The sequence below is a fragment of the Brachionichthys hirsutus genome, chromosome 12 (assembly GCF_040956055.1).
Source record: "Brachionichthys hirsutus isolate HB-005 chromosome 12, CSIRO-AGI_Bhir_v1, whole genome shotgun sequence".
NCBI classification, from domain to species: Eukaryota; Metazoa; Chordata; class Actinopteri; order Lophiiformes; family Brachionichthyidae; genus Brachionichthys; species Brachionichthys hirsutus.
In genome coordinates this window covers 709,243-725,999 of record NC_090908.1, presented here as the reverse complement: position 1 = coordinate 725,999, position 16,757 = coordinate 709,243, and the positions used below count along the sequence as shown (strand labels likewise).

General features: G+C 52.4%; 1 protein-coding gene across 1 annotated transcript; it reads right to left on the bottom strand.

Annotated features, from left to right (window-relative positions):
• Positions 1 to 1,232: 1,232 nt before the first annotated feature.
• Positions 1,233 to 16,184, bottom strand: itga6a (integrin, alpha 6a). The gene is made up of 25 exons (XM_068746447.1): positions 16,168 to 16,184; positions 11,983 to 12,107; positions 11,059 to 11,138; positions 10,703 to 10,964; positions 10,488 to 10,619; positions 10,193 to 10,406; positions 9,907 to 10,100; positions 9,739 to 9,833; positions 9,448 to 9,575; positions 9,282 to 9,371; positions 9,132 to 9,193; positions 8,892 to 9,061; positions 8,455 to 8,598; positions 8,256 to 8,371; positions 6,281 to 6,443; positions 5,969 to 6,046; positions 3,449 to 3,528; positions 3,234 to 3,311; positions 3,053 to 3,155; positions 2,814 to 2,978; positions 2,691 to 2,744; positions 2,513 to 2,620; positions 2,313 to 2,411; positions 1,796 to 1,921; positions 1,233 to 1,331 (listed from the first exon to the last, which is right to left on the bottom strand). Coding segments are annotated over exons 1-25 (2,967 nt in total). The 5' UTR covers positions 16,170 to 16,184.
• Positions 16,185 to 16,757: the final 573 nt, after the last annotated feature.

The window sequence follows — 16,757 nt, the reverse complement described above, 5'->3', positions numbered from 1 at the left end:
ACAAACTGATTCACTTTGACTTTTCATGGTTGGTGTGTAAAGATACCAAGAACAATCTAGAACCTTCTGGTGCTGATCCACATCACCATGTGGACGGTGTAGATCCAGTTAGGAGGGGAGCGAGCTGCTTGGGGGAGGTCTGTGCTCTCTGAGTGATCTTCTAGAATAGTGATGACATTTCACAACAGAAATCAGTTTACACATTTTTATTTTACATAATTCGACAGGCCAATTTGAAATCTTTTGAATTTGCTGTTCCCTTTGGATTCCTCTGGTGCAACAGAGGAGGCGTCTCGCTCCAGTGATGAGCTACGGTACAGTGGATGCTACCTGAACGCCGCGGCGCTCCCAGGTGAGGCAGGAGAGCAGGCCTCCAGCCGTTCAATGGTTGAACCGAAATGTCCTTTTAGAGAAGAAGCTGCGTCGTAGGAATGTTTTCAACGATAAGATAGCGGTACCTTCCTTGCACAGACGTCGGGGTTCTAGTAAAACAGCTCCAGAGGTGCAGACGGAGACTTTACCCTCGGCTCAGCTGCTGCAGGACAGTGAGTTATTTATCAAAAAATAAATACAGTGTGCAGACATTTTAAAATATGTACAAAACGGATAAATCTTTTCATCTTTACAGTGTAAAAATACACAAACCCGGGTAATTCCTTGTTCCCTACTGTTCCATCAAAAACATTATTGAGCGTCACAAAAACAACAAACGTGTCCCATCAGCATTCGTTGTCAGTCCAGGTTGTCCTTTTCTCCAGCAGCTGAAGCTTCACCTTTATACCCGGGGGTCTGCTTCTCTACTCGCACCGCGTGGTAACGAGGGACGCCGCCGCCTCGTTTGGGGTGGTTGAAGAAGCCGCACTGCAGAGAGACGTTTGAGACTCGATCTTAAAGGAGCACGCCTTTGTGGTTTAATGGCTCGGGTTACACAGCCAAGCAGTAAAGGTGAAGCAGAAGTTGCTGCGGTGCGTTCACGCCGAGACAGAGGAAGCTGTGAAGCCTGCTGGCGACGATGAGATTCAGAGACACGCATTGTACTAGAATCCTAAATACCTCCCACAGATACTAGTGTCTCACTTTTACACGGAGCAAAAGCAACGGACTAATTCCTTTAGACATTCCCCTAAAGCTCAGCGCAGTGCGCGTCTGACCCGCCCTGCGCTCCGCCGGCCGGCTAGCCGCTGCAGGATTCAGGCGTTTGCTCTTCACCGCCGCTGCAGCTCAACCAGGCCTCAGCAGAGCTCGTCTTCCTCAGAGGGCTGAACACGGATCTCTGCCTTGTGGTACGCAGCGTCATACTGGTCCTTTGATGCCCTCTTGAAGAAACCACACTGAGGGGGGGTAAGGGCGAGGACACATTAAGAGCGGCAACAGGAAGCAGTAATAATCCGACGCACCCCCGTTGGGCTTTTGAATCCGGCCCGTCGAACTTGTCCAAATGATATCATTAAATGTACTTTAATTAAACTTCATGCATTTTCCCTTTCCCCTGTAATACTTCCTGTAAAAGGCCGAATCCTTTCATGTAATGCTTTAACATGTCATCTATGTTAGTTCACACAAACACCGCATACATCGGCTCCTGGCCCCGCCCCTCTCTAAAGCGAGGGGGAGTCACTCCGAACAGGCTGTAAATAAAGCCCTCGGAAGCAAACTGTCATTTGTCGATTTGGGCTAGACAAATACAATTTGATCAATTTAGTTCCCGATTCATCTCCTCCATCGCCCTAACCCTTTCATCCTTTGTAAACTCCAACATTAATGTCTCGCTTCACACGAGGATTAAATGTCTCACCTTCCAGAGCAGAAAGACCAACAAAGCCAAAATCAAGCTGCCTGCTAGAACGGCCACCAGTACAATCCACCAGGGGACGCCGCTGTGCTGCGCCACGGCGCTCTCTGGGGACACCGTCAACGTCACCTGTGATGCAACATCGGGGGTCAGGGGTCACACGTCAAAGCGAAAGCTGATTTATAACGTCCTCGTTTAGTGCTTTGCCTTCATGTCTGATTAGAGCTTCATTGACGTGCACGTTTGCATTTTACTGCTCTAGATGTTCATGGTTGGGCTAAACTTTATATTCAATATGATATAAATTCAGTGATGCCTCTTATTCCACCAGATCATCACACCTGTAGCATTATTGCGAGAGCCACGCCCACTCTGCTTGAGATCAGACAAACAGCCAGAAAATAAATCACAAACAGCAAAAGCAAAGAATCTGGTTTAAGTCTGAGAAGCTACACAGACAAGGAAAAGTACTTCTCAATACACACACAGTAGTACTTCAGTACCTAGATGCAATACTTACCTCAGTGTCCGGCGATCGCAGGATTACATGTTTGGCCTGAGTATGGAGGATGAGCGAGGCCTTCACGATGATCAGCAAGTGGGAAAATGCTGCGTAGTCCTGAGTCACGACAACGACAACGACAACGACAACGACAACGACAACGACAACGACAACCGTCACACACACACCCCGACACAGCAGACACGTGGAAACGTTACCTCAATGAAGGTCGAGTTCCAGAGACGAGCTCTCAGTCGCACTGTTGTACCGTCCAGCGCCTGGAGGGGGCACTGCAGCACCACGCATCGGAGCTCATCTTCACACGTCTGGAACAGAGGCCGTGCGTGAGACACAAGGCAAGCTGCACCGTTACAGCGTGAACGCACAAAGACTCACCAGAACTTTGGTTCCGTCTCCGACGTGGCGTTTGGTCCTGGTGGGCGAGGACTCCTGAAACGCATTCCCTCCCTTTAGTAAGTCAGAGTGGAATGAAACCGATTCCAGCTTCAGCTGCGCTACCCGGGTCTGGAGGGGGTTGATCTCAGACGCAGGAGAGCAGACGATGTCCTGCAGTCCCGCTGCGCTCATCTTCACCAGGTACAGAAGCCATTTCCCATCTTTGTTCCATTTGGGCCAGTGAACGAGTAGCGAGGCGCTGACCGAGGATTTCCACGAGTTGTTTATCTGAAGGACGAATCGAGGACTTATTTCTTATTTCACCGTAAAATCGTACGACAGCAGTGAACCTGAATCCTCACTCTGAAGGAATAGTTGATCAAACTCCCGATCTGTTCTTCGGCCTTCATGGCGCTTTCCCCTTTCACAGCGCCTCCAAAAGAAACCTGAGGAGGACTGGCTTCCCTGTGGAGGACAAGACGATCGTCTACGCCACGCTACACATTTGGCTGATCAATACTTCCAGCCTCCAGGCACCCTCACCCAGAGACCGACAGCGGCAGCTCAGTGATCACTTTTGCCTTTACTTTAATCGGGACAATATTTTCTTGCACGCTAGTTCTGCAAGTAAAAAACAGAAGCGTCAATGAAGGCCAGTAATATACTGTGTGTAAATGAACACATCTGTGTATAAATAAACACATCTGTGTATTCTCTTACGACTTAATCAGAGCCGAACACAAAGCAGCGACACTCACGTCTGGAGCTGCAGGTCGAAGTCGATCTCTGTGGCGTCAGGATTTAAGCCCACGGTGCTCAGGATGATGTAGAACGTGGTCTGGTGCAGAGAACATGAAACCAGCAGCAACCGTTAGTGCCAGGGGGACAGGGGACAGGGGGACGGGGGGACGGGAGGACGGGAGGACAGGATGATGTAGAACGTGGTCTGGTGCAGAGAACATGAAACCAGCAGCAACCGTTAGTGCCAGGGGGACAGGGGACAGGGGGACGGGAGGACAGGGGGATGGGGGGACAGGGGGACAGGAGGACAGGATGATGTAGAACGTGGTCTGGTGCAGAGAACATGAAACCAGCAGCAACCGTTAGTGCCAGGGGGACAGGGGGACGGGGGGACGGGAGGACGGGAGGACAGGATGATGTAGAACGTGGTCTGGTGCAGAGAACATGAAACCAGCAGCAACCGTTAGTGCCAGGGGGACAGGGGGACGGGGGGACGGGAGGACGGGAGGACGGGAGGACAGGAGGACAGGATGATGTAGAACGTGGTCTGGTGCAGAGAACATGAAACCAGCAGCAACCGTTAGTGCCAGGGGGACAGGGGGACAGGGGACAGGGGGACAGGGGGACGGGAGCAGGGGACAGGAGGACAGGATGATGTAAAACGTGGTCTGGTGCAGAGAACATGAAACCAGCAGCAACCGTTAGTGCCAGGGGGACAGGGGGACGGGGGGACGGGAGGACAGGATGATGTAGAACGTGGTCTGGTGCAGAGAACATGAAACCAGCAGCAACCGTTAGTGCCAGGGGGACGGGGGGACGGGAGGACAGGATGATGTAAAACGTGGTCTGGTGCAGAGAACATGAAACCAGCAGCAACCGTTAGTGCCAGGGGGACAGGGGGACGGGGGGACGGGAGGACAGGATGATGTAAAACGTGGTCTGGTGCAGAGAACATGAAACCAGCAGCAACCGTTAGTGCCAGGGGGACAGGGGGACGGGAGGACGGGAGGACAGGGGGACGGGAGGACAGGGGGATGGGGGGACAGGGGGACAGGAGGACAGGATGATGTAGAACGTGGTCTGGTGCAGAGAACATGAAACCAGCAGCAACCGTTAGTGCCAGGGGGACGGGGGGACGGGAGGACGGGAGGACAGGATGATGTAAAACGTGGTCTGGTGCAGAGAACATGAAACCAGCAGCAACCGTTAGTGCCAGGGGGACAGGGGACAGGGGGACGGGAGGACAGGGGGACGGGAGGACAGGGGGATGGGGGGACAGGGGGACAGGAGGACAGGATGATGTAGAACGTGGTCTGGTGCAGAGAACATGAAACCAGCAGCAACCGTTAGTGCCAGGGGGACAGGGGACAGGGGGACGGGAGGACAGGGGGATGGGAGGACAGGGGGATGGGGGGACAGGGGGACAGGAGGACAGGATGATGTAGAACGTGGTCTGGTGCAGAGAACATGAAACCAGCAGCAACCGTTAGTGCCAGGGGGACGGGGGGACGGGAGGACGGGAGGACAGGATGATGTAAAACGTGGTCTGGTGCAGAGAACATGAAACCAGCAGCAACCGTTAGTGCCAGGGAGACAGGGGACAGGGGGACGGGAGGACAGGGGACAGGGAGGACAGGAGGACAGGGGGACAGGAGGACAGGGGGACAGGATGATGTAAAACGTGGTCTGGTGCAGAGAACATGAAACCAGCAGCAACCGTTAGTGCCAGGGGGACAGGGGGACGGGGGGACAGGAGGACAGGGGACAGGGGGACAGGATGATGTAAAACGTGGTCTGGTGCAGAGAACATGAAACCAGCAGCAACCGTTAGTGCCAGGGGGACGGGAGGACAGGGGACAGGGGGACGGGAGGACAGGGGGATGGGGGGACAGGGGGACAGGGGGACAGGAGGACAGGATGATGTAAAACGTGGTCTGGTGCAGAGAACATGAAACCAGCAGCAACCGTTAGTGCCAGGGGGACAGGGGACAGGGGGATGGGAGGACAGGGGACAGGGGGACAGGATGATGTAAAACGTGGTCTGGTGCAGAGAACATGAAACCAGCAGCAACCGTTAGTGCCAGGGGGACGGGAGGACAGGGGACAGGGGGACGGGAGGACAGGGGGATGGGGGGACAGGGGGACAGGAGGACAGGATGATGTAAAACGTGGTCTGGTGCAGAGAACATGAAACCAGCAGCAACCGTTAGTGCCAGGGGGACAGGGGACAGGGGGACGGGAGGACAGGGGACAGGGGGACAGGATGATGTAAAACGTGGTCTGGTGCAGAGAACATGAAACCAGCAGCAACCGTTAGTGCCAGGAGGACAGGAGGACAGGGGGACAGGGGACGGGAGGACAGTGGGACAGGGGACGGGAGGACAGGGGAACGGGGGGACAGGAGAACAGGGGAACGGGGGGACAGGGGAACAAGAGGACGGGGGGGCACGGGGACGGGAGTACAGGGGGACAGAAGGACAGGAGGACGGGAGAACAGGGGGACAGTAGTACAGGGGGACGTTGGGACACAGTCCCACCTCCGAGTCTCTTCTAAACGGGTTCCCCAGCTCGCAGTCTGCCTGAGATCCGTTCTGGTCGGCGACGCAGATGATCGGCTTTCCCCACGGAAGAGAAGACAGAGTAGCAAAGTAACCGGAACGGACCGGATCTGGGCCTTTGAAGTTTTGTAACGACTTTGATTTGCGTTATTGTTGCTAACATAAAATGCTAACACGTGGATAGAGTTCATGCTAGCAACAGCTGTAGTTACAGACTGGTTTCCTCCATGACACTGTGATCACCGTGACAACAGGCCACTGGAGCACGTGCACGCTCGTAGGCTCGTTCACCATCGTTTCCTGCGAGCGGACTCCAGAGTACGGCAGCGTCCCGGGAAACGTCCCCAGAAGCTTCGCTTCATAAGCGTCGTCTCCATTCACGTTGTGGACCGTCAGCCGGACCGCCAAGTCCTTCCTGTCGTCATCCAGGTGAAACACGGGGACGCTCCTCTTGCTGCAGACACGGGACACACGGGACACAACATAGGACACGGGACATGGGACACAGGACACACGACACAGAACACACGGGACACAACACAGGACACGGGACACACGACACAGGACACGGGACACAACACAGGACACGGGACACGGGACACAGGACACACGACACAGAACACACGGGACACATCACAGGACACAGGACACAGAACACAGGGGACACGGGACACACACAACACCACACAGGACACAACACAGGACACGGGACACGGGACACAGGACACACGACACAGAACACACGGGACACAACACAGGACAAGGGACACGGGACACAGGACACGGGACACATCACAGGACACAGGACACACGACACGGGACACAACACAGGACAAGGGACACACGACACAGACACGGGACACATCACAGGACACAGGACACAGAACACAGGGGACACGGGACACACGGCACGGGACACGGGACACACACAACACCACACAGGACACGGGACACAGGACACAGAACACGACAAGGGACACACGACACGGGACACACGGGACACAACACAGGACACAGGACACGGGACACAGAACACAGGGGACATGGGACACAGAACACAGGGGACACAGAACACACGGGACACACGACACGGGACACAGAACACAGGGGACACAGGACACAGGACACACGACACAGAACACACGGGACACACGACACAGGACACAGAACACAGGACACAGAGGACACAGGACACACGGGACACGGGACACAGAACACAGGACACGGGACACACGACACGGGACACAGAACACACGGGACACAGAACACACGGGACACGGGACACACACAACACCACACAGGACACGGGACACAGGACACAGAACACGACAAGGGACACACGACACGGGACACAACACAGGACACAGGACACGGGACACAGAACACAGGGGACACAGAACACACGGGACACACGACAAGGGACACAGAACACAGGGGACACAGGACACAGGACACACGACACAGAACACACGGGACACACGACACAGGACACACGGGACACGGGACACACGACACGGGACACAGAACACACGGGACACACAGGACACGGGACACAGGACACACGACACAGGACACGGGACACATGGGACACAACACAGGACACGGGACACAGGACACACGACAGAACACACGGGACACAACACACGACACGGGACACACGACACAGGACAAGGGACACACGACACAGGACACGGGACACATCACAGGACACAGGACACAGAACACAGGGGACACGGGACACGGGACACAGGACACGGGACACGACAAGGGACACACGACACAGGACACGGGACACATCACAGGACACAGGACACGGGACACAGGACACAGAACACAGGACACGGGACACGACAAGGGACACACGACACGGGACACACGGGACACAACACAGGACACAGGACACGGGACACAGAACACAGGGGACACAGGACACAGGACACACGACACGGGACACACGGGACACAGGACACAGAACGCACGGGACACGGGACACACGACATGGGACACAGAACACAGGGGACACAGGACACGGGACACAGAACACACAGGACACAGGACACACGGGACATGGGACACACGACACAGGACACGGGACACATGGGACACAACACAGGACACAGGACACAGGGGACACAGAACACACAGAACACACAGGACACACGGGACACAGGACACACGGGACATGGGACACAGGACACACGTCAGGCTCCTCTCTGAAATAAATCAGTCTTGCTTTCTGCTGAGGTAACGAGACGTCAGAACTCACGTGGGTAACGGCGAGTACACGTCTAGGTTGTTCTGCTTGTAGTATAATTTATACTCCATCTTGATATTACTCCGGCAAATATGATCACTCCCACATCCCTCTTTCACAAAGTTGACCTGCAGAAGAACACAGACCCAGACCCAGTGCTAAGCGCTGCTCCACTGCGCCCCCCAGTGGATGCCGCCGTCCCTCCGTTCACCATCGTGACGGCGCCGCCGGCTTGAGCGGGATCCAGAACGGGCGTCAGCTGAGGGAGGCCGCTCTTTGACTTGTGTCGGTTCGGACCCACAATTTCTGCAGAGACCTCGATGGGAATGCTGCGCATCCTGTCTTTGATGTTCTCCTGTCCAATCACAAATGGTCACCGCTATTTAAGTCTTTGGCTGTCTATAAGTGTTGGACGATGCTTCACATTGATTTGAGTAAATACGGAAACAAACAAACATCAATGCTGCAATTATTGATGGATCTCTTTTGTCTGGAGGTCAGAGAACGCTGCGATCACAATAATAACATCATAATAATAATATCAATCTCCCAGCCTGACGTCATTAACCCAACAACAGGCTGCTCTGATACATTACCCATGATGCTTCTGTGTTTCTGGCGTCCACATATCTGCGCCGGACGCCGTACCTTTAGTTCAGCGACGATCTTTACACACGTCTCCTGGTTCTGGCCGCGCAGGTCCAAGCTGCCGTTGGCCTGGTGTTCTGCCTCCGTGGGGGGGTCGCTGAGGAGCGTGGCTCTGGAGGGCAGCCCGTGTTTCCTGCGAGCTCCATCCACCTCCACAGAATACCTGATGGCTGCCGGGCGGAGGAGAGCTCAGGTTAACCCCGGCCGCTCCGTCCCGGAGGCTTCTGGCGCGTCACTCACTCAGCCGTGGGTTGTAAGACGCTGGGTTCGCCTTGTAGGTGAAACACGCATCGACCGTGAGGCTGAGGACGGGACAGAGATTTACGTTATTCCTACGAGAGGCTTTGACTGAAAACGACCTCTGGGACACGTGAACGTCAGGACACCCACCAAATGCTGCCGCCGCAGGTTTTCATTGTGAGATCGATTTCCTGTGGAGATGTTGTGACATCGCTCGTCATGCTAACGACCGGCCGAGCCCTGAAAGAAGCAGCATTAATTCATGCTGTGGGGGAACTCGGACACGTTTAAATATTCTCACAGTATGTCAGGGAACCTGTAGATCAGAGCTGCGTCTGACAGAGAGCCGACGGCCACGTCCGGATAAGAGTTACTGTCCAAGTCCATGTTCCCCGCCAGCGAGTACCCGAACAGCCTCACGCCGCTCTCCTTCCCTGAGAGGATCTGCATCGAAGGAGAGATGCTGGTAATAATAATAATAAACTCTGCCTAGTAACAGTATTTACATCCAGCAGTCATGACTAAATCTGGGATTAATGCTTCCTTTGCTGAAGGAAATACTCTTTATCTTTCCTCTCACTTGGGATGTATTGTTCGTAAATCCAACCTGAGCAGGTGTGGGTTTGATTCCCCGAGCAGAGCCGTGATAGATGTAGACGTTCCCCGCCCCGCCGTCGTCATACGGCGCTCCAACTGCAATGTCTGAATCAGAAAGTTAACCCGACAGCGGTTTGCAGAGGAAACTTAAACATGCTCCGAATGACGGCGGAATGACCTTCGTACGAGTCCTGATTGACGTCTCCGACGTTCTCCACGGCCAGTCCAAACATGGAATCTTTGGTTCCATTCAGACGGACAGGGCTGGTTCTGTCCCACCTTCCTGCCTGGTTGATGTAGACATAAACAGCCCCCCCAATGTCTCGGTCCTTCATGTAGAACTGGGGGGCTCCGACAACGATGTCCTGCCATCTAGATAAAAAAAGGAAGCCGAGGAAACGGGATGAACGATAACCTTTAAATGGGGAGTCTGCTTATTGAAGGGCAGTCGTTCTGGTTCCGACCCGTCGCTGTTTAGGTCGGCTACGGTCACGTCGTATCCGAAGGAAGATGCAAGTCCTGGGCCGTACAAGATGTGCTCCACCAGCAGTTTGGTGGAGACGTCGCTCTCCTTCCTCAGCAGGACCACAGCTCCACTGTGATTGGCTCTGGGCGCTCCAGCCACCACCGTCAGATGACGGCTCCTCGTGATTCTGAGTCCAGAATCGAGGGAGAATCCTGGAAGAGACAAAGAAACAAACTGATGAAGTGGTGAAAACCCGGACCAAAGTGAGATGGGATGGAACCCAGCTCGCTCACCAAGGTAGCTGTTGGCAGGCAGAGGAACCAGCTCAGGGTCCGAGGGAGGCTCCTCTCCAACTTCATACGGGCCGTCGTCATACACGCCCATCTCCAGCAGCGTGTTGTTCTTCTGCTCCACCCGTACGACGCCTGCAGGAGAGGGAACAGAACCGACGTGCTTGTTTAACGGACAGAAGCCCGGCCCGTATTCCTGTTTCAGTAGAACCGGGCACCTTTCCAGTTGTAGGCGCCCGGCGCCCCAAACACCACGTAGTGGAAGTCCTTGGTGAAGGTAGCTGCCAAGCCCTGCTGGCAAGACCCAAACATCTCGTGGCCTCTCGCTCGGCCCTCGCAGAAGTTCCAGTTCCCTCCGTCCTCATCAGAGGACGCGTCGATGGTCAGGTCCTGGCTCAGGACGTAGCAGCGCCCCGTGATGTCCCGCGACTCCTGGGGGGTGTTCACAAACAAGCGCCTCTGATAGCGATGAGCACAAGTCTGAAATTACAAAACGCAGAGGAGTGTTCCTTTATTCTATGACATAAAAACAGCCGTTACTGGGAACAATGGTTCAGATCCCAGTTCAGCTCACCACAATCTTTCCTCCAGGCCCCTGGCTCTGAACCATCACCCCCATCCACTGGTCCTCCTTGTTCTCCACGTTTATGTTCTCTATCCACACAAGACAAGCATGGAGGGAGGGAGACGCAGACACACACAGACACACACACACACACACACACAGACACACACAGACACACACACAGACACACACACACACACACACACACACACACACACACACAGACACACACACACAGACAGACACACACAGACACACACAGACAGACACACACACACACACAGACACACACAGACACACACACAGACACACACACACACACACACACACACACACACACACACAGACACACACACACAGACAGACACACACAGACACACACAGACAGACACACAGACAGACACACAGACACACAGACACACACACACACACAGACACACACACACACACAGACAGACAGACACACACACACAGACACACACACAGACACACACACACACACACACACACACACACACACACAGACACACACACACAGACAGACACACAGACAGACACACACAGACAGACACACACACACAGACACACACACACACACACAGACACACACAGACACACACACAGACACACACACACAGACAGACAGACACACAGACACACACAGACAGACACACAGACAGACACACAGACACACAGACACACACACACACACACACACAGACAGACAGACACACACACACAGACACAGACACACACACACACACAGACAGACACAGACACACAGACACACACACACACAGACACAGACACACACACACAGACACACACACACACACACACACACACACACACACACAGACACAGACACACACACACACACAGACAGACACAGACACACAGACACACACACACACACACACACACAGACTTTACCTTCATAATCAAACCCAACCCGCTCGCAGTCGGTTGCTGGGGTGACGTCACACCTGTAGAGCCCCCCCGTGATGTTGGCTGTCTGCTGCCCCAGCGCTCTGGCTCTGGGGGCTCCGACCAGCAGCCTGAAACAGACACACAACAAGCAGAGCTGGTTCATGCTTCCTACGTTCCTTTGAGCAGCTCGTTGGACTTCCTGCGTGTTTGAGACACTTTATGGCTGATTTATTTAGCATTTATTTTACTTGAAATGTCTCCAATCATACTATCATCACTAATACGTTTGTCTACATCAGCTAGATAGAGGAACAATACAAGCTAAGTCTCTCTCTCTCTCTCTCTCTCTCTCTCTCAGCTGTAAAGAGGAGCTTCAAAGGCTTCACCATTTAGGAGTTGACAAAGACCATTAATGTAAAAACACGAAACACATTTGAGACACACACACACACACACACACACACACACACACACACACAGGCCAATATTAAAGTAACCTGAGCGTAGGGGGCAGGCTGGGCGCCGTGTCTCCATTCGTCACTGGTTAACGCACACATTTTGTGTGTGAAACGGCTCAAAGAGAGAAACATGACGCGTCAGCGGGAACAGAGGAGCACTGTCCTCACATTCTGCAGAGGGCGAAGGAAGCGATTATCTGGAGTGTGTTCCGTGTCCAGAACCATATTTAACTGACCGAAGCGCCAACAGGCATGAAGAGACGGTTTGTTTCATGGGGTCACAGTTACGACCCTGAGATGATGTCACGTCACGCCCATCTGATGAGGAGCGCCCATCAGCATGAGGAGCCCCCATCAGCATGAGGAGCGCCCATCAGCATGAGGAGCCCCCATCAGCATGAGGAGCCCCCATCAGCATGAGGAGCCCCCATCAGCATGAGGAGCCCCCATCAGCATGAGGAGCCCCCATCAGCATGAGGAGCCCCCATCGGCATGAGGAGCGTACATTCTGCACAGAGCAGCTCACAACAGCCTCTTGTGACATCATCATCCTCATCTCATTGTGTAGCTACTATGCCACGACAATAAAGGCTTTCTATTCTATTCTATTTATTGTTATCTCTGTTTCACACAGAATGTGAATTTAGAGTGAAACGTCTGAGAAAACGAGTGATGTCATTTTGTAAGTTACGCCTTTATTTGTTAATAGTAGTTATTTGTGAACCATGTTCCAGATTCTCTGGACGGCTAACTTCATTTCATCATAAAAGGCAAGCGTTAGCTCTAGAAGCTGGAGCCGCCCTTCTACTACTACTATTATTACATTACTAACTAAGAACTCGACCAGCCGGTGATCAGGAACCAACTCGGCTTGAATCTTACCAGCCGTTTACATGCCTGGCCGTTGTTCCTTTAAGGTTATTGTAAAAGCATTATTTTAGAGAAGATGCTCCTCAGAACTATCTGCAACCCCATGAAACCTCCTTCTACGACCCTGACGTAAGACAACTGTACCCTCAGTCACTACTAACCGATTTATAACCTCTAACCCGTCCGCTTGCTGCAGCGCAACAACGGGGTAACGGTCCCGTTCAGTGTCCCGGCCGTCAGCCAGCCCAACAGCAAGATCCCCAAAACCATTCCAGCGTGAGAAGGTCTGCAGGACACGACCTTCAACGCGCAGCGCTCTACTGTACGCAAATCGAACATCTCAGCTCCTGAGCGGCAGCCTCGTCAGAAGGTATCTGACGAGGAATCTCTCTGTGGCAGAGGAGGAGGAGCTTCAGCAGCTTCCCCACATCAGAGACCTGCTGGCGTCATTTCATATCAGACGTTAGCTAAATACTTTATAACTTACAAATCACCGTAAAGTCGAACCAGAACATTACACTGGAATGCTTTAGATTAATGGCTCAAACAATTAAAGTATAAATCAATCAACAGGACATAATCAATGAGCTTCCCGTGTGTCTGGGTGTGATGCTTGTCGTATACCTGGTCGTCTGTCTGCCTGGAATCCGTGCATGAACCCGTTACATCGATGAAGAGCCGTTTTCACAGGTGAAGGGAGGCGAGGGCTGTTTGACATTTCGGTCGCTTCGATTCATTCTCCACTGCGTCCGCAGCGCGTCTCAGAGCAGTGTGAACAGGAGTAGAACCTGGTGTGGCGTTACACCTGATCTCACTGCTCTGTGCCAACAGATGTGCTCCAGTCCTCCTCCAGCTGTGCACTCAAAGCCACAAGAGCTGCTGCAGCTGTTCTAACGGAATCAGTTTACACACATGCGTATGCTGCTGCTGACCTGTCACTGGGGGGGGCTCTCCATTGATTAAAGCGGACCGTCCGTCTCTTATCCACCCAGGCAGACTTTAGTTTTAACTCGGGCTGATCCCATCTATCGAGTTACGGGAGCACAGATGGCTGCGCGTGACCTCTCCTCTGCACCCCGTCGCGTTATTCATCCAGATGCCACGATGTTCGGCCCGACGTCGATGTCTCCAGAAGCAAATACTGGACTAGAGACGACATCGTCACGCTGTAAACACGGACTGAGCTGCGTGAACGGTGGCAGCGACAGCACATTTAGCCTTTAGCTCCAAAACTGCAACGAGATGAAAGGCCGGTTGAACGTAATCCATCTAGTCACGCATAAACGCAATCAGCAGAGAGGAGCCTGCAAACGGAAGCATTGTCATCATTACAATGTGATAGCGGTAGCGTTCAGCAGCTGCTGCTGGTCATCACCACAAACGAGTTCAAACAGGACAAAAGAAACGGATGCAGAGACTCCCGGGCTTTCTGTGAAGAGCTCTTCATTTCCCCTTTTGAGCTCCACTCGTCTGGCCGATCAGCTCCTGGTCACACGAGGGTTGGAGCTGAGGTCAGCAGGACGTTAATTTATAGCGACTCAAACAATATCGTTTGTTGCATAAGCAATTAATTCAATCGAGCTACTATTGCGATTAATAAATTCATCCTGAAGTCTTTATGAATAAACATTTCCCCAACCTTCACCTGCACACTAATGTTTTTCTTCTTCACTATGTAGATTATAAATGAGATATTTTTTACATTTTAGTTTTGTTTCTTCAACCTTCTTCTCTCAGCTCACATTTTCCTTTTTTAAATACTTTTTGCATCAATCAAACCGTTATTTTCTATGACGTAAAGAATTTTCATTTTAAAATGTTGGGAAAAATATTTCATCTCAGGAAATCAAATTCCCAAAATATAAAATGCGATCGTAGTCTTTGTCTTCTTAAAAGGCAGTTTTTGTACATGTTGGATGAATTTGACGCCTGTTTGCCTGAACTGGTGCAGCTTCCTCATAGAGCTGCGGAATCCTCAGACCTCTTACTTTTACAGGCTGGAATCCAAATACCAGTTAGGTGTCACATTTCGTGCACCAGTCTGCCCAGCGCACATTACAGTCACTTTCATGGCTTTCTTTATACTTCCCCGGACACAGATGTTGAAACATCTCTTTTAAGGACACCCCCTCCTTTGTGCACTAGAGAATCTGAATGTCAGGAAGTGAGTCCAGTTCATTTTGTACAAAGTCAGAACATGGTTGAGATAAAATTCCTAATTTAAGAGTAAACCATGTGATCTTTGGGACATCTCCCCGACTCCTGTCATCTCCTTTGCTCTGCTTCTCAACATGCTGCTGCAGAGTCCTGATAACCAGAGCCCCCCCCCCCCAGAGCCACAACAGGCTTTGACTCGTCCCTTACTTTACCCCTCGTGTTCTCACTGCACCGAAGTTCCACATTAACGAGATGTTCTCCACCCAAAACGAACTATTATGAACGAACGGCTATTTCTGCAGCAGAGCTGCACTTTCGCACAACCAATACCTGTGAATGAGGTATTCACTCACATTCACTCACTCACATTCACTCACATTCACTCACTCACATTCACTCACATTCACTCACGCACATTCACTCACTCACATTCATTCACTCACTCACTCACATTCACTCACTCACTCACATTCATTCACTCACTCACATTCATTCACTCACTCACATTCACTCACTCACTCACATTCACTCACTCACTCACATTCACTCACTCACATTCACTCACTCACATTCACTCACTCACATTCATTCACGCACATTCACTCACTCACATTCACTCACTCACATTCACATTCACTCACTCACTCACATTCATTCACTCACTCACATTCATTCACTCACTCACATTCACTCACTCACTCACATTCTTTGATCCGGATTGAGCTGCCGGTGCGTGGCGAGCGCAAAGCCGAACAGGCTCCCGGGATCCCCGACCTTCCTGATGACATGTCTGGTGTCGAGGTTGAATCCGCCCGCTGGCCTCGGGAGGCAGAGACACAAACAGCAAAAGGCTGAAAGCAGCGGCATCGCTGCGCCGCCCGTCCAGATGTTCCGATACACTCCGACGCGGGGAGCGACTGGCCCCGGTGCGCCTCTGTTGGGTTCTATCCCAGCTGGAGGCTGCCGGCTGGACGCTGAGACCCTGCTCCGCAACGCCCCCCGGCGGCCGGCACGGCAAACTGCACAGCTACGGAGAGCCGCTGGTTTATTTCGGGAATAATCAGTGTCATTTCCTAAATGAAAGCCGCCTTAAAGTGACGACTAAAAGTCATCATCCAATACGACAAATAGATCTATAAGGGCTAAGAACAGTCCGGCATGTAGTTTGGGTTTTACAGCTAATGAGAAAAAAGATGAATGAAAGAAATAAGCGTCAATTTCTGTAGATTTGATTATCAAATGCTCAAAAACCTTTAAACCTTTATTTGTATCGATGAGATTAGGATAATGATG

Coding starts and splice junctions, on each gene's coding strand:
- itga6a (XM_068746447.1), bottom strand. Junction 9,062..9,131: donor GTCTTACAACCCACGGCTGA/GTGAGTGACGCG, acceptor TCCGCCCGGCAG/CCATCAGGTATTCTGTGGAG. Junction 6,047..6,280: donor TCCGCTCGCAGGAAACGATG/GTGAACGAGCCT, acceptor CCGTGGGGAAAG/CCGATCATCTGCGTCGCCGA.